The sequence below is a fragment of the Phyllobates terribilis genome, unplaced genomic scaffold (assembly GCF_046119375.1).
Source record: "Phyllobates terribilis strain yellow unplaced genomic scaffold, ASM4611937v1 Scaffold_5__5_contigs__length_657084704, whole genome shotgun sequence".
Taxonomy (NCBI): Eukaryota; Metazoa; Chordata; class Amphibia; order Anura; family Dendrobatidae; genus Phyllobates; species Phyllobates terribilis.
The window spans coordinates 366571499-366597696 of NW_027362765.1; the positions used below are offsets into that span (position 1 = coordinate 366571499).

At 36.3% G+C, this 26198-nt stretch overlaps 1 protein-coding gene across 3 annotated transcripts in view; it reads left to right on the forward strand.

Annotated features, from left to right (window-relative positions):
- SORCS1 (sortilin related VPS10 domain containing receptor 1) overlaps positions 1-26198 on the forward strand; it is a 951041-nt gene that overhangs the window by 762353 nt on the left and 162490 nt on the right. For all 3 annotated transcript variants that reach the window (XM_073684756.1, XM_073684757.1, XM_073684758.1), the window contains exon 9: positions 22995-23174. In XM_073684756.1, the coding sequence (XP_073540857.1) occupies positions 22995-23174 (180 nt within the window). The remainder of the gene's footprint in view (positions 1-22994; positions 23175-26198) is intronic.

Here is a 26198-nt window from a genome sequence, read left to right on the forward strand (position 1 = left end):
GTGATTCACGCCGGCGTATACGTGCTCCCAGCCGGCGTGCTACCGGACTGAGGAGTATCTCTCCACGTGGCTAACAGGCGGTGCCGGGAATACGGAGTCTGCAGTTTGCTCGGGGTGTATAGCGACCCCCTTTGTCGGAGCCAGACTGTCAGACAAAGCTACCTACCTCCCACCATCTAAGGCTGCCTCTCCCCCGCTAAACCTGCCTGACAGAAGCTAAAGCACACATGGAGCCCAAGCAACCAAGTGTCCACAATAACACCATCATAGCTCAATGATCAAATCGCGCCGCCATGTTTGTGGGCGGGCTATTTAAAGATTAAGCCCTGCCCACCATCACATTATTGGTGACGTCACCCACGACCAATCAGGTGGTGCCAGGTCACCGGATCAGCTGACTCCCCAACCACCAATCACGGTCCGCCATGTCACGGGCATGCTCAGTGCAGTGAATCCTGGATTTAGGCTGTAGCAGCCCTGTTTCCCTCCGCAACCTATGCTTCATGTTGCTAGGAACCAAGACCCAAAAGGCAACCTGTACATCTTGTGCACCAGCTAGGCGTTGGGACTGACGACAATGCCGAGCAGCATCTGCCCCAGCTGGACCAGAATGGGAGACCACAGAATCCACTGATGGTTCTGAACCCCCTTCAGATCCAGAAAACACCTGACGCCTAACAGCCCCTATGTACAAGAATATAACTGCTATAATACTGCCCCCTATGTACAAGAATATAACTGCTATAATACTGCTCCTATGTATAAGAATATAACTGCTGTAATACTGCTCCTATGTACAAGAATATAACTACTATAATACTGCTCCTATGTATAAGAATATAACTACTATAATACTGCTCCTATGTACAAGAATATAACTGCTATAATATTGCCCCCTATGTACAAGAATATAACTACTATAATACTGCCCCTATGTACAAGAATATAACTACTATAATACTGCCACTATGTACAAGAATATAACTACTATAATACTGCTCCTATGTACAAGAATATAACTACTATAATACTGCCACTATGTACAAGAATATAACTACTATAATACTGCTCCTATGTACAAGAATATAACTACTATAATACTGCTCCTATGTACAAGAATATAACTACTATAATACTGCTCCTATGTACAAGAATATAACTACTATAATACTGCCACTATGTACAAGAATATAACTACTATAATACTGCTCCTATGTACAAGAATATAACTACTATAATACTGCTCCTATGTACAAGAATATAACTACTATATTACTGTCCCTATGTACAAGAATATAACTACTATAATACTGCCCCTATGTACAAGAATATAACTACTATAATACTGCCCCTATGTACAAGAATATAACTACTATAATACGGCTCCTATGTACAAGAATATAACTACTATAATACTGCTCCTCTGTACAAGAATATAACTACTATAATACTGCCCCCTATGTACACGAATATAACTACTATAATACTGCTCCTATGTACAAGAATATAACTACTATAATACTGCCACTATGTACAAGAATATAATTACTATAATACTGCTCCTATGTACAAGAATATAACTACTATAATACTGACCCAAGAATATAACTTCTATAATACTGACCCCTATGTAAAAGAATATAACTGCTATAATACTGCTCCTATGTATAAAAATATAACTGCTGTAATACTGCTCCTATGTACAAGAATATAACTGCTATAATACTGCTCCTATGTATAAGAATATAGCTACTAGAATACTGCCCCTATGTACAGGAATATAACTACTATAATACTGTCCCCTATGTACAAGAATATAACTACTATAATACTGCCCCTATATACAAGTATATAACTACTATAATACTGCCCCCTATGTACAAGAATATAACTACTATAATACTGCTCCTATGTACAAGAATATAACTACTAGAATACTGCCCCTATGTACAGGAATATAACTACTATAATACTGTCCCCTATGTACAAGAATATAACTACTATAATACTGCCCCTATATACAAGTATATAACTACTATAATACTGCCCCCTATGTACAAGAATATAACTACTATAATACTGCTCCTATGTACAAGAATATAACTACTAGAATACTGCCCCTATATACAGGAATATAACTACTATAATACTGTCCCCTATGTACAAGAATATAACTACTATAATACTGCCCCTATATACAAGTATATAGCTACTATAATACTGCCCCCTATGTACAAGAATATAACTACTATAATACTGCTCCTATGTACAAGAATATAACTACTATAATATTGCTCCTATGTACAAGAATATAACTACTAGAATACTGCTCCTATGTACAAGAATATAACTACTATAATACTGACCCAAGAATATAACTGCTATAATACTGACCCCTATGTAAAAGAATATAACTGCTATAATACTGACCCCTATGTAAAAGAATATAACTGCTATAATACTGCTCCTATGTATAAGAATATAGCTACTAGAATACTGCTCCTATGTACAAGAATATAACTACTATAATACTGCTCCTATGTACAAGAATATAACTGCTATAATATTGCCCCCTATGTACAAGAATATAACTACTATAATACTGCTCCTATGTACAAGAATATAACTACTATAATACTGCCACTATGTACAAGAATATAACTACTATAATACTGCTCCTATGTACAAGAATATAACTACTATAATACTGCTCCTATGTACAAGAATATAACTACTATATTACTGTACCTATGTACAAGAATATAACTACTATAATACTGCCCCTATGTACAAGAATATAACTACTATAATACTGCCCCTATGTACAAGAATATAACTACTATAATACTGCTCCTATGTATAAGAATATAACTACTATAATACTGCTCCTATGTACAAGAATATAACTGCTATAATATTGCCCCCTATGTACAAGAATATAACTACTATAATACTGCTCCTATGTACAAGAATATAACTACTATAATACTGCCCCCTATGTACAAGAATATAACTACTATACTACTGCCCCTATGTACAAGAATATAACTACTATAATACTGCCCCTATGTACAAGAATATAACTACTATAATACTGCCCCTATGTACAAGAATATAACTACTAGAATACTGCTCCTATGTGCAAGAATATAACTACTATAATACTGCCCCCTATGTACAAGAATATAACTACTATAATACTGCCTCCTATGTACAAGAATATAACTACTATAATACTGCTCCTCTGTACAAGAATATAACTACTATAATATTGCCCCCTATGTACAAGAATATAACTACTATAATACTGCTCCCTATGTACAAGAATATAACTACTATAATACTGCTCCTATGTACAAGAATATAACTACTATAATACTGCCCCTATGTACAAGAATATAACTACTATATTACTGTCCCTATGTACAAGAATATAACTACTATAATACTGCCACTATGTACAAGAATATAACTACTATAATACTGCTCCTATGTACAAGAATATAACTACTATAATACTGCTCCTATGTACAAGAATATAACTACTATATTACTGTCCCTATGTACAAGAATATAACTACTATAATACTGCCCCTATGTACAAGAATATAACTACTATAATACTGCCCCTATGTACAAGAATATAACTACTATAATACTGCTCCTATGTATAAGAATATAACTACTATAATACTGCTCCTATGTACAAGAATATAACTGCTATAATATTGCCCCCTATGTACAAGAATATAACTACTATAATACTGCTCCTATGTACAAGAATATAACTACTATAATACTGCCCCCTATGTACAAGAATATAACTACTATACTACTGCCCCTATGTACAAGAATATAACTACTATAATACTGCCCCTATGTACAAGAATATAACTACTATAATACTGCCCCTATGTACAAGAATATAACTACTAGAATACTGCTCCTATGTACAAGAATATAACTACTATAATACTGCCCCCTATGTACAAGAATATAACTACTATAATACTGCCTCCTATGTACAAGAATATAACTACTATAATACTGCTCCTCTGTACAAGAATATAACTACTATAATATTGCCCCCTATGTACAAGAATATAACTACTATAATACTGCTCCCTATGTACAAGAATATAACTACTATAATACTGCTCCTATGTACAAGAATATAACTACTATAATACTGCCCCTATGTACAAGAATATAACTACTATAACACTGCTCCTATGTACAAGAATATAACTACTATAATACTGCCCCCTTTGTACAAGAATATAACTACTATACTACTGCCCCTATGTACAAGAATATAACTACTATAATACTACTCCTATGTACAAGAATATAACTACTATAATACTGCTCCTATGTACAAGAATATAACTACTATATTACTGTCCCTATGTACAAGAATATAACTACTATAATACTGCCCCTATGTACAAGAATATAACTACTATAATACTGCCCCTATGTACAAGAATATAACTACTAGAATACTGCTCCTATGTACAAGAATATAACTACTATAATACTGCCCCCTATGTACAAGAATATAACTACTATAATACTTCCTCCTATGTACAAGAATATAACTACTATAATACTGCTCCTCTGTACAAGAATATAACTACTATAATATTGCCCCCTATGTACAAGAATATAACTACTATAATACTGCTCCCTATGTACAAGAATATAACTACTATAATACTGCTCCTATGTACAAGAATATAACTACTATAATACTGCCCCTATGTACAAGAATATAACTACTATAATTCTGCTCCTATGTACAAGAATATAACTACTATAATACTGCCCCCTATGTACACGAATATAACTACTATAATACTGCTCCTATGTACAAGAATATAACTACTATAATACTGCCACTATGTACAAGAGTATAATTACTATAATAGTGCCCCTATGTACAAGAATATACAGTCATATGAAAAAGTTTGGGCACCCCTATTAATCTTAAGCTTAATGTTTTATAAAAATTGGTGTTTTTGCAACAGCTATTTCAGTTTGATATATGTAATAACTGTTGGACACAGTAATGTTTCTGCCTTGAAATGAGGTTTATTGTACTAACAGAAAATGTGCAATCTGCATTCAAACAAAATTTGAAAGGTGCATAAGTATGGGCACCCTTATCATTTTCTTGTTTTAAATACTCCTACCTACTTTTTACTGACTTACTAAAGCACTTTTTTTGGTTTTGTAACCTCATGGAGCTTTGAACTTTATAGCCAGGTGTATGCAATCATGAGAAAAGCTACTTAAAGTGGCCACTTGCAAGTTGTTCTCCTGTTTGAATCTCCTCTGAAGAGTGACATCATGTGCTCCTCAAAACAACTGTCAAATGATCTGAAAACAAAGATTATTCAACATAGTTGTTCAGGGGAAGGATACAAAAAGCTGTCTCAGAGATTTAACCTGTCAGTTTCCACTGTGAGGAACATAGTAAAGAAATGGAAGAACACAGGGACAGTTCTTGTTAAGGCCAGAAGTGGCAGGCCAAGAAAAACATCAGAAAGGCAGAGAAGAAGAATGGTGAGATCAGTCAAGGACAATCCTCAGACCACCTCCAGAGAGCTGCAGCATCAACTTGCTGCAGATGGTGTCACTGTGCATCGGTCAACTATACAAGGCACTTTGCACAAGGAGAAGCTGTATGGGAGAGTGATGCGAAAGAAGCCGTTTCTGCAAGCACGCCACAAACAGAGTCGGCTGAGGTATGCAAAAGCACATTTGGAGAAGCCAATTTCTTTTTGGAAGAAGGTCCTGTGGACTGATGAAATCAAGATTGAGTTATTTGGTCATACAAAAAGGCGTTATGCATGGTGGCAAAAAAACACAGCATTCCAAGAAAAACACTTGCTACCCACAGTAAAATTTGGTGGAGGTTCCATCATGCTTTGGGGCTGTGTGGTCAATGCTGGCACTGGGAATCTTGTTAAAGTTGAGGGACGCATGGATTCCACTCAGTATCAGCAGATTCTTGACAATAGTGTTCAAGAATCAGTGATAAATATGAAGTTACAAAGTGGATGGATCTTTCAGCAAGACAATGATCCAAAACACCGCTCCAAATCTACTCAGGCATTCATGCAGAGGAACAACTACAATGTTCTGGAATGGCCATCCCAGTCCCCAGACCTGAATATCATTGAACATCTGTGGGATCATTTGAAGAGGGCTGTCCATGCTCGGCGACCATCAAACTTAACTGAACTGGAATTGTTTTGTAAAGAGGAATGGTCAAAAATACCTTCATCTAGGATCCAGGAACTCATTAAAAGCTACAGGAAGCGACTAGAGGCTGTTATTTTTGCAAAAGGAGGATCTACTAAATATTAATCACTTTTCTGGTGAGGTGCCCATACTTATGCACCTGTCAAATTTTGTTTGAATGCAGATTGCACATTTTCTGTTAGTACAATGAACCTCATTTCAAGGCAGAAACATTACTGTATCCAACAGTTATTACATATATCAAACTGAAATAGCTGTTGCAAAAACACCAATTTTTATAGAACATTAAGCTTAAGATTAATAGGGGTGCCCAAACTTTTTCATATGACTGTAACTACTATAATACTGACCCAAGAATATAACTGCTATAATACTGACCCCTATGTAAAAGAATATAACTGCTATAATACTGCTCCTATGTATAAAAATATAACTGCTGTAATACTGCTCCTATGTACAAGAATATAACTACTATAATACTGTCCCCTATGTACAAGAATATAACTACTATAATACTGCCCCTATATACAAGTATATAACTACTATAATACTGCCCCCTATGTACAAGAATATAACTACTATAATACTGCTCCTATGTACAAGAATATAACTACTATAATACTGCTCCTATGTACAAGAATATAACTACTAGAATACTGCTCCTATGTACAAGAATATAACTACTATAATACTGCCCCCTATGTACAAGAATATAACTACTATAATACTGCTCCTATATACAAGAATATAACTACTATAATACTGCTCCTATGTACAAGAATATAACTACTATAATACTGCTCCTATGTACAAGAATATAACTACTATAATACTGCCCCTATGTACAAGAATATAACTACTATAATACTGCTCCTATGTACAAGAATATAACTACTATAATACTGCCCTTTATGTACAAGAATATAACTACTATAATACTGCTCCTATGTACAAGAATATAACTACTATAATACTGCTCCTATGTACAAGAATATAACTACTATAATACTTCCCCCTATGTACAAGAATATAACTACTATAATACTGCTCCTATGTACAAGAATATAACTACTATAATACTGCTCCTATGTAAAAGAATATAACTACTAGAATACTGCTCCTATGTACAAGAATATAACTACTATAATACTGCTCCTATGTACAAGAATATAACTACTAGAATACTGCCCCTATGTACAGGAATATAACTACTATAATACTGTCCCCTATGTACAAGAATATAACTACTATAATACTGCCCCTATATACAAGTATATAACTACTATAATACTGCCCCCTATGTACAAGAATATAACTACTATAATACTGTCCCTATGTACAAGAATATAACTACTATAATACTGTCCCTATTTACAAGAATATAACTACTAGAATACTGCTCCTATGTACAAGAATATAACTACTATAATACTGCTCCTATGTACAAGAATATATCTACTATAATACTACTCCTATGTACAAGAATATAACTACTATAATACTGCTCCTATGTACAAGAATATAACTACTATAATACTGCTCCTATGTACAAGAATATAACTACTATAATACTTCCCCCTATGTAGAAGAATATAACTCCTATAATACTGCTCCCTATATACAAGAATATAACTACTATAATACTGCTCCCTATATACAAGAATATAACTACTATAATACTGCCACTATGTACAAGAATATAACTACTATAATACTGCTCCTATGTACAAGAATATAACTACTATAATACTGCTCCTATGTACAAGAATATAACTACTATAATACTGCCCCCTATGTAGAAGAATATAACTCCTATAATACTGCTCCCTATATACAAGAATATAACTACTATAATTCTGCTCCCTATATACAAGAATATAACTACTATAATACTGCCACTATGTACAAGAATATAACTACTATAATACTGACCCAAGAATATAACTGCTATAATGCTGACCCCTATGTAAAAGAATATAACTGCTATAATACTGCTCCTATGTATAAGAATATAACTGCTGTAATACTGCTCCTATGTATAAGAATATAACTACTAGAATACTGCTCCTATGTACAAGAATATAACTACTATAATACTGCTCCTATGTACAAGAATATAACTACTATAATACTGCCCCCAATGTACAAGAATATAACTACTATAATACTGCTCCTATGTACAAGAATATAACTACTATAATACTACCCCTATGTACAAGAATATAACTACTATAATACTGCCCCTATGTACAAGAATATAACTAATATAATACTGCCCCCTATGTACAAGAATATAACTACTATAATACTGCTCCTATGTACAAGAATATAACTACTATAATACTGCCCCCTATGTACAAGAATATAACTACTATAATACTGCTCCTATGTACAAGAATATAACTACTATAATACTGCTCCTATGTACAAGAATATAACTACTATAATATTGCCCCCTATGTACAAGAATATAACTACTATAATACTGCTCCTATGTACAAGAATATAACTACTATAATACTGCCCCCTATGTACACGAATATAACTACTATAATACTGCTCCTATGTACAAGAATATAACTACTATAATACTGCCACTATGTACAAGAATATAATTACTATAATAGTGCCCCTATGTACAAGAATATAACTACTATAATACTGACCCTATGTAGAAGAATATAACTCCTATAATACTGCTCCCTATATACAAGAACATAACTACTATAATACTGCTCCCTATATACAAGAATATAACTACTATAATACTGCCACTATGTACAAGAATGTAACTACTATAATACTGACCCAAGAATATAACTGCTATAATACTGACCCCTATGTAAAAGAATATAACTGCTATAATACTACTCCTATGTATAAGAATATAACTACTATAATACTGCCCCCTATGTACAAGAATATAACTACTATAATATTGCTCCTATGTACAAGAATATAACTACTATAATACTGCCCCTATGTACAAGAATATAACTACTATAATACTGCCCCTATGTACAAGAATATAACTACTATAATACTGCTCCTATGTACAAGAATATAACTACTATAATACTGCCCCTATGTACAAGAATATAACTACTATAATACTGCTCCTATGTGCAAGAATATAACTACTATAATACTGCCCCCTATGTACAAGAATATAACTACTATAATACTGCTCCTATGTACAAGAATATAACTACTATAATATTGCCCCCTATGTACAAGAATATAACTACTATAATACTGCTCCTATGTACAAGAATATAATTACTATAATACTGCCCCCTATGTACAAGAATGTAACTACTATAATACTGCCCCCTATGTACAAGAATATAACTACTATAATACTGCTCCCTATGTACAAGAATATAACTACTATAATACTGCCCCCTATGTACACGAATATAACTACTATATTACTGCTCCTATGTACAAGAATATAACTACTATAATACTGCCACTATGTACAAGAATATAATTACTATAATACTGCCCTCTATGTACAAGAATATAACTACTATAATACTGCCCCTATGTTCAAGAATATAACTACTATAATATTGACCCAAGAATATAACTGCTATAATACTGCTCCTATGTATAAGAATATAACTGCTGTAATACTGCTCCTATGTACAAGAATATAACTACTATAATACTGCTCCTATGTACAAGAATATAACTACTATAATATTGCCCCCTATGTACAAGAATATAACTACTATAATAATGCCCCCTATGTACAAGAATATAACTACTATAATACTGCTCCTATGTACAAGAATATAACTACTATAATACTGCTCCTATGTACAAGAATATAACTACTATAATACTGCTCCTATGTACAAGAATATAACTACTATAATATTGCCCCCTATGTACAAGAATATAACTAATATAATACTGCCCCCTATGTACAAGAATATAACTACTATAATACTGCTCCTATGTACAAGAATATAACTACTATAATACTGCTCCTATGTACAAGAATATAACTACTTTAATACTGCTCCTATGTACAAGAATATAACTACTATAATACTGCTCCTATGTACAAGAATATAACTACTATAATACTGCTCCTATGTTCAAGAATATAACTACTATAATACTGCTCCTATGTACAAGAATATAACTACTATAATACTGCCCACTATGTACAAGAATATAACTACTATAATACTGCCCCCTATGTACAAGAATATAACTACTATAATACTGCCCCCTATGTACAAGAATATATCTACTATAATACTGCTCCTATGTACAAGAATATAACTACTATAATATTGCCCCCTATGTACAAGAATATAACTACTATAATACTGCCCCTATGTACAAGAATATAACTACTATAATACTGCTCCTATGTACACGAATATAACTACTATAATACTGCCCCCTATGTACAAGAATATAACTACTATAATACTGCTCCTTATGTACAAGAATATAACTACTATAATACTGCCTCTATGTACAAGAATATAACTACTATAATACTGCCCCCTATGTACAAGAATATAACTACTATAATACTGTCCCTATGTACAAGAATATAACTACTATAATACTGCCCCCTATGTACAAGAATATAACTACTATAATACTGTCCCTATGTACAAGAATATAACTACTATAATACTGTCCCTATGTACAAGAATATAACTACTATAATGCCACATCCACCTGTTTATATAAGAATAGAAGTGCTAATTACTAGTAATTATAAAATAGAAGCTAGTGTTGGATAATTGGTTAGTTATTACTTTATCCCTTTAGTTTAGTTGTCACAAGACAAACAACCTTTAATTAAAACATCCAGAAGTTTCATCTCAGCGCCATGCCGGACTCTGAACCAGCGATTATCTAAGACGACTCACATGGCGGAGGCGAATTACTTTTGCATTTATATCCATCACTTTGTCAATCCTCCTTTAACTTTCATAAACTTTCTTTTCGAAGACATTATACAGATTTCCTAATGTAATTGTGATAGTTTCCCTTTAAGGAATATATAAAATATGAAGGCAGGAATTCTAAGTATCTGATGGAATTTGTAAGACTCTTGTTTTTTTTTTTTTTTCACTGTTCTGATAAATCTTTTGATGCTCTTCAGATATTTTTCTTGAAAGAATTTAATAAGACAAAAGAATTCGGTGTCGGAATAAAGTTGTCTAAAGCTGTTTCATCCTATTAGAGGAGGAGAGGATCGGCTGTAAATGAAGTCGCAGCATCTACCAACAATTCCCTTTAATCTGTCTCCACTGAAGCCACGCCGGGGCTCGCCTTACACTCGTGTCAGAAATAAATTGTAACACAAGAGACAAACATTGATTGCAGAAGAAGCGGAGAACGTAAGAAGAAATAGGTCATAGAGAAAACAAGGCTAAAATTAGAGAACTCATTAGTGTTTGTTTATAAATCAAATATCGATACAATGTTTCAGCCGATCTTACATGGACTATTGAATCTTCCAGACCCCAATGCGTGGGCAATACCAAAGCCCTAAATTTCCAATTGTAGTTCTACTGTCCCTAATGGTAGTAGAGCTGTAGACCACAACCAGGACCTAGATAAAATCTGCTCCTAAAGATCGCTTTCAAATGTAAAAAAAAAATCGAAAATAATAACTTTTGAAAAGCCGCAGCATTAACTTTAGAATCGAGGACACTTCACAACTTTGGGAAAGGATTTGCTGAATCATTTTTTAAAATTTAGGATCTTGTGTAGGGATGGGCAGACCTGTGAAAGTTCAGGTTCTGGTACCCAACCCAAACTTTATTCCAAAGTTTGGTTTGGTACCAGAACTGTACCTGATCTTGAACCCAAACTCATTGAAAACAATGGAGACCCAAACTTTGGATCTGGTAAAAAATTCTCTCTCTTTCTTTTTCTTTCTCTACAACGAACTTCCCCCAAACTCCGAACTTTGCAATAAACTTCTGGAAGAATTCCGTGCTCTCTTTTTAGCGCAGGACACCAATTGTCCAATACGAACCCCAAACCTTTAAGTTTGGGTTTGCTCATCTCTAACCTTGGGTAGACAAGCTGTGCCCCACTTCTTACCAAATTGAAAAAGTTTTTTACATTGTTTCAAAAGTTGAGAATTTATCTCTTCCCCTCCTCTCCCAAAGCCCTTAGAAAATGGGCAGAGATGAAAGGACAACTGGACTGGCAGTGAATATTTGGTACTAGTGGTACCTTAAAGTGCCCTAGTTTTGAAGTATCTGCACTAGTGAATATTATTTTGAGTTGTTTAATCCTAAAGTTCAAAATTCTGTGTTAATTAGTTTCTTAAGATACTCCACAACATTGTAAATGCAACACCAAGGAGGAAAAGTCATGGAATATTAGAAATCACGGGATAAATAAACATAGTAATGATAAGCAAAAGATCGAAAAATGCAAATATTTACAAAATATCTTGATTTATTCAGTCTGGAGTATGAGCGCACTTGGGCATCAAAATCATCAAGATCCGCTGCTGGCAGCTCCTTTGTAATCACAAACCAATGAGTTCTCAGATAACTTGATTTTTTTTCGGAATAACCCTTTAAAAAGATTGGACTAACTTCAGAAAAGTTAAAGTTTTAAAAAATAAAAAATATTTCCCCATCCAATCCCTAGTAGCTGCATCAATATAACTCCGGTGGTGTCCAATGGTATGTTTTTTTTTCCCTGCATTGATCATATCATATTCATACAATGCATGTACTGGCCTCTGTGGTGATGCTAGCATGTCCAGTATTTGACCAGTGAGGCTAGTGATTGGCTGCAGCGGTTAAATGGATGTAATAATGACTTTGCTACAAGAAACTGGTGAGAACTACAGTAACATCAGTGCTGGAACTGCAGGGGTTTGATCTGGGAGTTTTGCTTAATTTTTACCTTTGATTTATATTTTGTCAACTTTTCTGCTGTCGTCTTTTCTTAAAATCTGGACAAACTCCTTAAATCTAGGAACTTCTTGCAAACCTTAGGTGCCCTGTTATATAGGGGGTGGATGCTCTTTCCGCAGCCCCTATAAATACACACCACCGCTGGCTACAAATAATGTTAATACCTGATCTTTGCTCCTTTTTCCATGCTTAGAAACATAAACCGCTGAACCTCGAGACTCTTTGTAATCTTAAATGCAAATAAAACAGGAAATGGAAATTAAACATAATTGTTCACTTAATATTCTGACTAAACGGGAGAAAGAAACCTCTGACAGATTTGCTTTAAAGCTGCTAAATAATTAATCCGTTTGGCCAGAAGGTGATGTGGTTTTTGCTTGTTTTGTTTTACAAGCTCCAATTTAAGAAGAAATATTTCATTCAAAAACTAATCAAAGCTACTGTGTGAACCCCAAACTATTAATTATGTTCCGACCCATTAGATGCCATTAATGACATCCCTGCTGATCCTAGATATTTACTGGATGAAATATACAGTCCTATCAGGCTTTTTCCCTGTGCCCCTCCTCATTTCATTGATTTTGAAATGCGTTTCTGCCTTTTAATGAATGTTCGTTGTTTTTCTACTCCGACTCCTTCTTGTTTTTACTGTGGCTGCGCACCCACAACAGGCTTTTTTCGCAATTTTTGCCTCGCAATTGCTCCTCATAAGGAACCACCGAGCAGCCGCAGTTTACTGGATATATGGCAATCCTCCGAGCTCAGGGTAGATTATAGGATAGCGCTAAATTAAAGGTGTTTCTTCACCTTTTTTGTACTTTAATTAAAGCTCGCAATTGTAAGATAATTAATTAATAGCGAATACCTACCTTCCGATCCCCTGCCGCTACTCCGTCTCATTGCCTTCTCTTCTGGCACAGCCGGCACTTGACAGATGCCCCCAAAAATTATGGCCACTGACTGGCTGCAGCAGTCACATGCTGAACATACCAAATGGGAAGGAGATGCAATGTGAATGGATGCAATGTATTCTTCCAACGGCTACATCGGTATAGCCACATCAGGATCGTACAGGACCCATCCCCAAATACCCTATGAAATTTTTGATATTGTCAGTTGATCCTCACTCTGCAATTTAAAAATTACCAAATTCCATGAGGTTCTTCTCATCAGGCCTGTAGTTTGGGTCACCACATGGCACTATAGTCTGGGTCTCCCCTTCTTCGCCAACATGAGTGGAACCAATATGGACTTTTTTTAACCCTAACCCATCATCTTCCAAATTTCAGCTCGGCTGCCTCTGACTTTTCCTAAAAAAATTGTGTTTTTTCTCAATATGTGCCACATTTTTGTACATCCCCTCTCCCACTATAACTTTGCACCTTCCTGTGTTCATGAAATGTGCAATTTCCCGATCAGTCCAACTCATGTCACACTATAAATTGGCCTACTTGTGCTGCGCTGGTTAAATGCATTGGGGCTTCAAGGTCATAATGGCCCCAATGTCCTATTTATTGGCTTTGCCAATCTGTAAAGGTCGCCTTGTCTCCACAATCCTAAGTGAGGGAGTATTCTCTGTCCTGCACAAATCCAATGGGTCTTCAAATTTTCCCCTGCCAGATACCTAACTTTTTGGACCATTTTTTGGTTAATATCTATGAAAAATGTTACTGTTGGCTATAGAAGTGATCAAACTAGGTCTGTACTGGGTCTTGTGGTCTCATAACATTACAAGACTAGGCTTCTATGCTACATCGAAATCACCAGCACTGCTTGCATAGTATAGCATAGGATACAAGTCCTAGAGATGTGAGCCACGTGATGCACACTATGCTCGGCACCTTGACTGTCTCTGTTCCTGAGAATGGCCCTGTCCCACACTCTGGACTGTACATCTGTGCTAGAAATAACGGCCCGGACGTCTTGTAAGGATGACAGGCACTCCTCTTCCCTTTGGGCAGAATCAGGCCTCCATTGCTTGACCGGCGAAGTTTGGGCTTCAGGACTTAACCTGCAAAGTATGGGCTTCGGGATTTGACCTGCGAAGTCTGGGCTTCGGGGCTTGACTGGCAAAGTCTGGGCTTTGGGGCTTGACCTGTCAAGTTTAGCTTCCTATGGGATCAGATCACTCTCGGTAATCTCTACTGCCTTGGTGACCACTACTCCACTTCTTTGCTCGCACGTCCTCTTTTTCTTTCATATGGGTGCCAACTAAGTTCTAGCTTTGCCATCCCGACCTTTTATATTTAGCAACTGCACCAAAGCTGTCACCTGACCCGGCATCCCCTTCAATCCCTTCCCTCTGGGAACACTCTCTCCGTCCTTCAGTTCCTGTCTGTCCAGTCAAACCAGCAGATGGCACATTTATTTGTGAGTGCTGTGGAATGTTGACTAATCACATCTTCTGCTCTTCACCCCCTTACACAACATCATCAACAAGTGGTCTTATTTTTGACCCTACTCCGCTTAATGGATTTCCATTTTAAAGGTTTTGCAATTATTTCCAGTTTTATATAAGTGATAACGTTTACAAATTACACCACAAACTAATTCCAAAAATATTTTACGAGCAGTCTGCTTCGCCTTTTGCCTTTTAAGTCATCTTCATAGTAAATAACACGCCGAGACAAAAGCTGTTTTAGTTTTTGAAGTTGAGACTTTGATAAATATGAGACCTTTTCTCATGGATCTCCATGAAGACAACATGGATTATGGCAACTTCAAATTGCCGTTCGCGCTTTCATCAAGGCGGGAAATAGAAAGCTTCTCTTCATTGCCCTATGACCCCGACTATCATTATGGGGATCAGCGCCTCTGTATTCCTTCATACTAAACATTTCATCAAGAAATTTAGGTCTCACCCACCAGCTCATTACTAGAAAATTTCCCAACCTATTAAAATGACTGGCGGCTCATTGATACTTCACAGATCCATGACCCATTAATCTGCCGCCAAGTCAGCGCTGTGATCACTGGTTATAAAGAAAACAGATTCAGCAGAGAAATGTTCATTACACAAGAGATCAGCATTTTGCTCATTTTATATGGTGGCTCCAAATTAGGTGATGGACAGTAAATACAGTACAGACCAAAAGTTTGGACACACCTTCTCATTTAAAGATTTTTCTGTATTTTCCTGACTATGAAAATTGTACATTCACACCGAAGGCATCAAAACTATGAATTAACACATGTGGAATTATATACTTAACAAAAAAGTGTGAAACAACTGAAAATATGTCTTATATTCTATTTTCTTCAAAGTAGCCACCTTTTGCTTTGATGACTGCTTTGCACACTCTTGGCATTCTCTTGATGAGCTTCAAGAGGTAGTCACCGGAAATGGTTTTCACTTCACAGGTGTGCCCTGTCAGGTTTAATAAGTGGGATTTCTTGCCTTATAAATGGGGTTGGGACCATCAGTTGTGTTGTGCTGAAGTCTGGTGGATACACAGCTGATAGTCCTACTGAATAGACTGTTAGAATTTGTATTATGGCAAAAAAAAAAGCAGCTAAGTAAAGAAAAACGAGTGGCCATCATTACTTTAAGAAATGAAGGTCAGTCAGTCCGAAAAATTGGGAAAACTTTGAAAGTCTCCCCAAGTGCAGTTGCAAAAACCATCAAGCGCTACAAAGAAACTGGCTCACATGAGGACCGCCCCAGGAAAGGAAGACCAAGAGTCACCTCTGCTTCTGAGGATAAGTTTATCCGAGTCACCAGCCTCAGGAATCGCAGGTTAACAGCAGCTCAGATTAGAGACCAGGTCAATGCCACACAGAGTTCTAGCAGCAGACACATCTGTACAACAACTGTTAAGAGGAGACTTTGTGCCGCAGGCCTTCATGGTAAAATAGCTGCTAGGAAACCACTGCTAAGGACAGGCAACAAGCAGAAGAGACTTGTTTGGGCTAAAGAACACAAAGAATGGACATTAGACCAGTGGAAATCTGTGTTTTGGTTTGATGAGTCCAAATTTGAGATCTTTGGTTCCAACCACCGTGTCTTTGTGCGACGCAGAAAAGGTGAATGGATGGACTCTACATGCCTGGTTCCCACCGTGAAGCATGGAGGAGGAGGTGTGATGGTGTGGGGGGGCTTTGCTGGTGACACTGTTGGGGATTTATTCAAAATTGAAGGCATACTGAACCAGCATGGCTACCACAGCATCTTGCAGCGGCATGCTATTCCATCCGGTTTGCGTTTAGTTGGACCATTATTTATTTTTCAACAGGACAATGACCCCAAACACACCTCCAGGCTGTGTAAGGGCTATTTGACCAAGAAGGAGAGTGATGGGGTGCTACGCCAGATGACCTGGCCTCCACAGTCACCAGACCTGAACCCAATCGAGATGGTTTGGGGTGAGCTGGACCGCAGAGTGAAGGCAAAAGGGCCAACAAGTGCTGAGCATCTCTGGGAACTCCTTCAAGATTGTTGGAAGACCATTTCCGGTGACTACCTCTTGAAGCTCATCAAGAGAATGCCAAGAGTACAGTGTCCATTTTAGGACATGATCAGATATCAAAATCAAACATCAGAATGATGTTAGTTTGAGGCTAAATACCCTGTCTGAGACCTGATTTTGATAAGTGATTTTGACAAGTGAGCTTGATGAGTGATTCTGACAAATTATTCTGACAAGTGATTTTGACAAGTGATTTTGATGAATGATTCTGACAAGTGATTCTGACAAGTGATTTTGACGAGTGATTTTGATGAGTGATTCTGACAAGTGATTTTGACAAGTGATTCTGACAAGTGATTTTGATGAGTGATTCTGACAAGTGATTTTGATGGGTGATTTTGATGAGTGATTTTGACAAGTGATTTTGACAAGTGATTCTGACAAGTGATTTTGACAACTGATTCTGACAAGTGATTCTGACAAGTGATTTTGATGAGTGATTTTGACAAGTGATTTTGATGAGTGATTCTGACAAGTGATTTTGACAAATTATTCTGACAAGTGATTTTGACAAGTGATTTTGACAAGTGATTTTGACAAGTGATTTTGATGAGTGATTCTGATGAGTGATTCTGATGAGTGATTCTGACGAGTGATTTTGATGAGTGATTCTGACAAGTGATTTTGATGAGTAATTCTGACAAGTGATTCTGACAAGTGATTCTGACAAGTGATTCTGACAAGTGATTTTGACAAGTGATTCTGACAAGTTACTTTGACAAGTGATTCTGACAAGTTACTTTCACAAGTGACTTTTACAACTGTAATAATAATAAAAAAAAAATGTTCGCTGATGGGACTTGAACCCAAAATTCTGTGTCCCAAAGCCAGTGCACTAACCACTGAGCTTTAAATTCAGTTGTGAAACCTTAGGAGCTCTATTTGGTTATATGATTTTCAGGGCAAACTTGTCTAAAACTCATTAGGACGCATGCACAGACTGCAAGCAAGCCAAATTCAAATGATGTTTGATTTTTTTTTGATGTGTGAGTCTGATGTGTGACTTTCCTCAAACATCAGAATCAGAATCACAATGACTTTTAGTCACCCTGAGTATTTTCATGGTTGATCTCATAAGACAAGAAAAGCTACTGTTTAGAATCACTTGACTGTATGGTGCAATGGTAAGGCATCAGCCTCTGAAGCTACAGTGTTAAGAGTTTAAATCCTGATAGGAATATATATATATATTTTTTAATTCTGACTGTTTAGCACACAAACTACAGGGGTGTTTTACTTTTAATATCTGACACTCTGATTGTCATCCTGATGTGTTAAGAGTTTCAGACACGCTGTCTATTTGCATGGTAAATTACATAGCCAAAGTAAATTGGGAGTTTGCAACCAGTACTTGGGTGGATGGAAATAAAAATTTACAATAAAGACATTTTATCATTAGACCCCTTTAAGAAATTATGCAAATGTACAGTCACTTGGAAATAGATATGTAGTAAATTAGTGCCAACCAATTTACTTTGGCTATGTAATTTACCATGCAAATCAAACATCATTTGAATTTGGCTTGCTTGCAGTCTATGCATAAGTCCCAATGAGTTATAGACAAGTTTGCACTGAAAATCATATAACCAAATAGAACTCCTAGGTTTTAACAACTGAGTTTATAGCTCAGTGGTTAGTGCACTGGCTTTGGGATATAGAATTTTGGGTTCAAGTCCCATCAACGAACAGTTACTTTTTTTTAATATTATTATTACAGTTGTAAAAGTCACTTGTCAAAGTCACTTGTCAGAATCACTCGTCAGAATCACTCGTCAAAATCACTCATCAAAATCAATTGTCAAAATCACTCATCAAAATCACTTCTCAGAATCACTTATCAAAATCAGTTCTCAGACAGGGTATTTAGCCCAAACTGACATCATTCTGATGTTTGATTTTGATATCTGATCATGTCCTAAAATGGACACTGTACAAGAGTGTGCTAAGCAGTCATCAAAGCAAAAGGTGGCTACTTTGAAGAACCTTGAATATAAGACATATTTTCAGTTGTTTCACACTTTTTTGTTAGGTATATAATTCCACATGTGGTAATTCATAGTTTTGATGCCTTCAGTGTGAATGCACAATTTTCATAGTCAAGAAAATACAGAAAAATCTTTAAATGAGAAGGTGTGTCCAAACTTTTGGTCTGTACTGTATAAAAAAACTGAACTTAACGGATGGAGTAATATCAGCCATTAAGGCATAAAACAGATATAGAAGAAGCCCTGTACTCAATACCCCCTCCGTAATCAAGATGTGGCATTTGTCTTCCATTGGACGGCCGGTCACCCACAAGGGCAAAGCACTTAAAGTTGTGACTCACCCAAACTAATTTTGCAGAGAACTTCACAAGTTATTAGTTTTAGTTCTACTATTAGAGGAGTGACCTACCAAAGGATGGATGTGTCACAAGCGTGCGATGGATCAGATTTAGAAAACAGTATATTAGTTATATTCTTGTACATAGGGGGCAGTATTATAGTAGTTATATTCTTGTACATAGGGGCAGTATTATAGTAGTTATATTCTTGTACATAGGGGGCAGTATTATAGTAGTTATATTCTTGTACATAGGGGGCAGTATTATAGTAGTAATATTCTTGTACATAGGGGGCAGTATTATAGTAGTTATATTCTTGTACATAGGGGGCAGTATTATAGTAGTTATATTCTTGTACATAGGGGGCAGTATTATAGTAGTTATATTCTTGTACATAGCAGCAGTATTATAGTAGTTATATTCTTGTACATAGGGGCAGTATTATAGTAGTTATATTCTTGTACATAGGAGCAGTATTATAGTAGTTATATTCTTGTACATAAGAGCAGTATTATAGTAGTTATATTCTTGTACATAGGGGCAGTATTATAGTAGTTATATTCTTGTACATAGGAGCAGTATTATAGTAGTTATATTCTTGTACATAGGGGCAGTATTATAGCAGTTATATTCTTGTACATAGGGGCAGTATTATAGTAGTTATATTCTTGTACATAGGGGGCAGTATTATAGTAGTAATATTCTTGTACATAGGGGGCAGTATTATAGTAGTTATATTCTTGTACATAGGGGGCAGTATTATAGTAGTTATATTCTTGTACATAGGGGGCAGTATTATAGTAGTTATATTCTTGTACATAGCAGCAGTATTATAGTAGTTATATTCTTGTACATAGGAACAGTATTATAGTAGTTATATTCTTGTACATAGGGGGCAGTATTATAGTAGTTATATTCTTGTACATAGGGGCAGTATTATAGCAGTTATATTCTTGTACATAGGGGCAGTATTATAGTAGTTATATTCTTGTACATAGGGGGCAGTATTATAGTAGTAATATTCTTGTACATAGGGAGCAGTATTATAGTAGTTATATTCTTGTACATAGGGGGCAGTATTATAGTAGTTATATTCTTGTACATAGGGGGCAGTATTATAGTAGTTATATTCTTGTACATAGGGGGCAGTATTATAGCAGTTATATTCTTGTACATAGGGGCAGTATTATAGTAGTTATATTCTTGTACATAGGGGGCAGTATTATAGTAGTTATATTCTTGTACATAGGGGGCAGTATTATAGTAGTTATATTCTTGTACATAGGGAGCAGTATTATAGTAGTTATATTCTTGTACATAGGGGGCAGTATTATAGTAGTTATATTCTTGTACATAGGGGGCAGTATTATAGTAGTTATATTCTTGTACATAGGGGGCAGTATTATAGTAGTTATATTCTTGTACATAGCAGCAGTATTATAGTAGTTATATTCTTGTACATAGGAATAGTATTATAGTAGTTATATTCTTGTACATAGGGGCAGTATTATAGTAGTTATACTCTTGTACATAGGGAGCAGTATTATAGTAGTTATATTCTTATACATAGGAGCAGTATTATAGTAGTTATATTCTTGTACATAGGAGGCAGTATTATAGTAGTTATATTCTTGTACATAGCAGCAGTATTATAGTAGTTATATTCTTGTACATAGGGGCAGTATTATAGTAGTTATATTCTTGTACATAGGGGGCAGTATTATAGTAGTTATATTCTTGTACATAGGGTCAGTATTATAGTAGTTATATTCTTGTACATAGGGGTCAGTATTATAGTAGTTATATTCTTGTACATAGGGGGCAGTATTATAGTAGTTATATTCTTGTACATAGGAGCAGAATTATAGTAGTTATATTCTTGTATATAGGAGCAGTATTATAGTAGTTATATTCTTGTACATAGGAGGCAGTATTATAGTAGTTATATTCTTGTACATAGGGGCAGTATTATAGCAGTTATATTCTTGTACATAGGGGGCAGTATTATAGTAGTTATATTCCTGTACATAGGGGCAGTATTATAGTAGTTATATTCTTGTACATAGGGGGCAGTATTATAGTAGTTATATTCTTGTATATAGGAGCAGTATTATAGTAGTTATATTCTTGTACATAGGAGCAGTATTATAGTAGTTATATTCTTGTATATAGGAGCAGTATTATAGTAGTTATATTCTTGTACATAGGGAGCAGTATTATAGTAGTTATATTCTTGTACATAGGGGCAGTATTATAGTAGTTATATTCTTGTACATAGGGAGCAGTATTATAGTAGTTATATTCTTGTACATAGGGAGCAGTATTATCGTAGTTATATTCTTGTACATAGGGGACAGTATTATAATAGTTATATTCTTGTACATAGGGAGCAGTATTATAGTAGTTATATTCTTGTACATAGCGGGCAGTATTATAGTAGTTATATTCTTGTACATAGGAGCAGTATAATAGTAGTTATATTCTTTTATATCGTGTGAAGATTAAAGTAATTAGTTTCTCCCCTTAGTTGTGTTACTTTATTTCATGCTGACATAGATCCATTCCTGGAGCACGTGTGACATTCCGGGTATCTTCCTTATCTCCACAATCGGTTACTGTCATAGTTATTTACCTCCTTCTGTTGGGTGGGAAATTGATGAATACACCTCGCTGATCCAGCCTCCCCTTGGAAAGGTTACTCTTTTGCTGATTGTGCGCTCTCTTATTGTCTTGGCCCCTTGAATGTTCTGCTATGTTCTATCTCTGATGAGAATGTGAAGTGGTTACAAGTATCAATGTTACATCACGCATCAATCATCAGAGTCCACAGACATGTTTTTCCCCTCCATTCTCCCATTGTTTTGCCATTGGGGAAGACACTATGTATCAGATGTTCCAGGAGTCTTTCTTTAATCTACATTGCAATAAACTTCATTCCAACTGTTCATCACTGAGAACGATCCCAGCTTCTAATACAAAACTTATAATAATACCTCTGGCCTCTCTCCGCAGGACATGCACGTGATCAGCACTGATGAAAACCAAGTGTTTGTTGCCATTCAAGAATGGAACCAGAACGAGACGTACAACCTCTACATCTCCGACACGCGGGGGATATTCTTCACGCTCGCTCTGGAAAATGTGAAGAGTATCAAGGGTCCAGAAGGAAATGTAATGATTGACCTCTATGAGGTATGTCACTGTGGCTCATATATACATAAATATATATCTTGTATTGGAATGTGCATATTGTAGATCCAGACTGAAGACAGCAAAACCACAAAAGAAGGAAGGAACAGATATGGATAGAAGACATAAAGTATGTGAAGCAACCCAGAATCTGTGTTACATCTTAGGTTCCCCTCCTGCTACTCTGATAAACAGCTGAACACCCCCCTTGGCATTCTCTCAGCACCCCAGCAGTTACACTCAAAAGATCATTTAAGGAATAACTTGCCTTCAGAAAGGTGATTGCGACTATCAGGTGTGATTTGCAACCCTGAATATGGTGAGAAACATTCAACTAAATAAAGAGAAACCATGGTCTATCATTGCTTTAAGTAATGAAGGTCAATCAATCTGAAAAATTGCTAGAACCTTGAAGGTATCCTCAAGTGCTATCTTGAAAATCATCCATTACTATAGTAAAACTAGCTCTCATAATGACAGCTTAAGGAAAAGAACATCAATAATTACCTCTGCTGCAGAGGATAAGTTCATCAAAGTTACCAGTCTTGGAAAAAACAAATTGACAGCTCCTCAGATAACATTCCCATAAATGATGATCAGACATCAAGTAGTAGACACAACTCAACATCAACTGTCAAGAGCAGACTGTGAGTGGCTGTTTTTATGGTTGAATTGCAATAAAGAAGCCACCACTGAAGACCATAAGCAAGAAGAAGAGACTTGTTTGGGCCAAACAACACAAGGACTGGGCACAAAGTCAGTGCATTCTGTACTGTGGTCTGAGGAGTCAAAATTTGAGATTTCTTGTATCATCGCCAATCTCTTTGTCACATGCTGAAAAGGTGAGAAGATTTTTTCTACAAGTGTGATGATGACCACCGAGAAGCATGAAGGGAAGGCAAGATGGTGGGGGGGTGCTGTGCTGGTGAAAATGACGGTGATTTTTTGAAATTCAAGGAACTTTCCCAGGATGGCTACCACAGCGTGCTGCAGCGACCACTATCCCATATGGTCTGCGCCTAATGGGACCATCATATGTTTTGCAGCAGAGCAATAATCCAAAACTCATGCAAGCTATGTAAGGACCATGTGACCAAGAAGAAAATGGATGGAGACTGCGTCAGATGACATGGCCTCCACAATCACTGCCCTCAACCAAATGGATTTGGTTTGGGATGAGTTGGACATGGAGTGAAGGTAAAGCAGCGAACAAGTCCTCAGCACCTCTGGGAATTCCTTCAGGATTGTTGGAAGCCATTCCAGGTGAAGACCTGATGACGATGAAGAGAGAAGCACAGGGGGAGAGAAGGAATCATCAGAGTAAAGGAGGGGAAATGTGAGGAATCTATTGTGTAACACATATTCTGGCTCGTTTCATGTGTTTCTTTACTCATTATTGTCCCTTCATGGTTTCGCTGCCTTCAGTCTGAATCTACGATGTGCACATTCCAATAAAATCTCTGCAGGAACAGGTTTTTCCAAACTTTTGACTGATATTGTACGAAGGGGCAAAGTTCCCAGGAAATGGAAGTCTGACCTTATTTTTATGCTGGTATTTGAAAAGTGCGAACTTCAAAATTGCATTCAGATGAGGCAAAAATGGTCACAGCGGTGTCCAACCTGGGACTCTCAAGTTGAAGTCCGTGAAATAAAAGTATCAAAAAAGTCACAAACAGCACAAACAGAGTCTGCTGACAGTATCAATATCTGCAGCTTGCCTTCAGCACTTTGTGTTTGTAATGGCGGGCTCGGGTAGTGTTTGTGCACATTGTACCAATTATTGCAGCAGCAAATCTGTGACCCAGCGGTGCTCTGTAAACCCAGGTGAAATGGTCGCTGTCGTTTCAGGAAATTGTGCATACATCACTATAAGCGACTATGAGAAACTTTGTAATACAGTATGTCTAATCAGAGAAATGTGCTTCTTTCTCCACTTATGAGCCACAACTTTAATTACACCACATCCAAAAGTTCTCATGCACTCTGATCAATTGGTTAAATTATTCAAGACATAATAGACTGGCAGGTCAGTGCGGGATCAGATTACAGCTTTCTATGGAAGAAAGAAAGACACAAACTTTCTCACACAAGTACTGCTGCTTTTTTTTGTAAGTGTTTTATTTCACCCCAGAGCTGGATTCACAGCTGCACTGTTCAGTACTGATATATAATATTCACCATGCTGCTGCTTTCTAGTAAGTGTTCAACTCACCCCATAGTTGGATACATTTCTCATTACTGCTGTATAATGTCCTCCATGCTGCTGCTTCTTTCTAGTGTTTATATCACTCCAGAGCTGGATTCACAGCTGTACTGTTCAGTACTGATATATAATGTACTCCATGCTACTGCTTTCTTATAAGTGTTCATCTCACCCCAGAGCTGGATTCACAGCTGCACTGTTCAGTACTGATATATAATATTCACCATGCTGCTGCTTTCTAGTAAGTGTTCACCTCACCCCATAGTTGGATACATTTCTCATTACTGCTGTATAATGTCCTCCATGCTGCTGCTGCTTCTTTCTAGTGTTTATATCACTCCAGAGCTGGATTTACAGCTGTACTGTTCAATACTGATATATAATGTACTCCATGCTACTGCTTTCTTGTAAGTGTTCATCTCACCCCAGAGCTGGATTCACAGCTATATTTCTCATAACTGTCTTCTATGCTGCTGCTTCTTTAAATATTTAACCTCACCTCAGAGCTGAGTCTACAGCTGTATTGTTTAGTACATGATATATAATGTTCTCCATGCTGCTGCTTTCTTGTAAGTGTTCATCTCACCCCAGAGCTGGATTCACAGCTGTACTGTTCAGTACTGATATATAATGTTCTCCATGCTGCTGCTTTCTTGTAAGTGTTCATCTCAGCCCAGAGCTGGATTCACAGCCACATTTCTCATTACTGTTGTATAATGTCCTCCATGCTGCTGTTTCTTTCTAATAAGTGTTTATACCACTCCAGAGTTGGATTCACAGTGACACTGCTCAGTACGGCCACATAATGCCCTCCATGCTGCTGC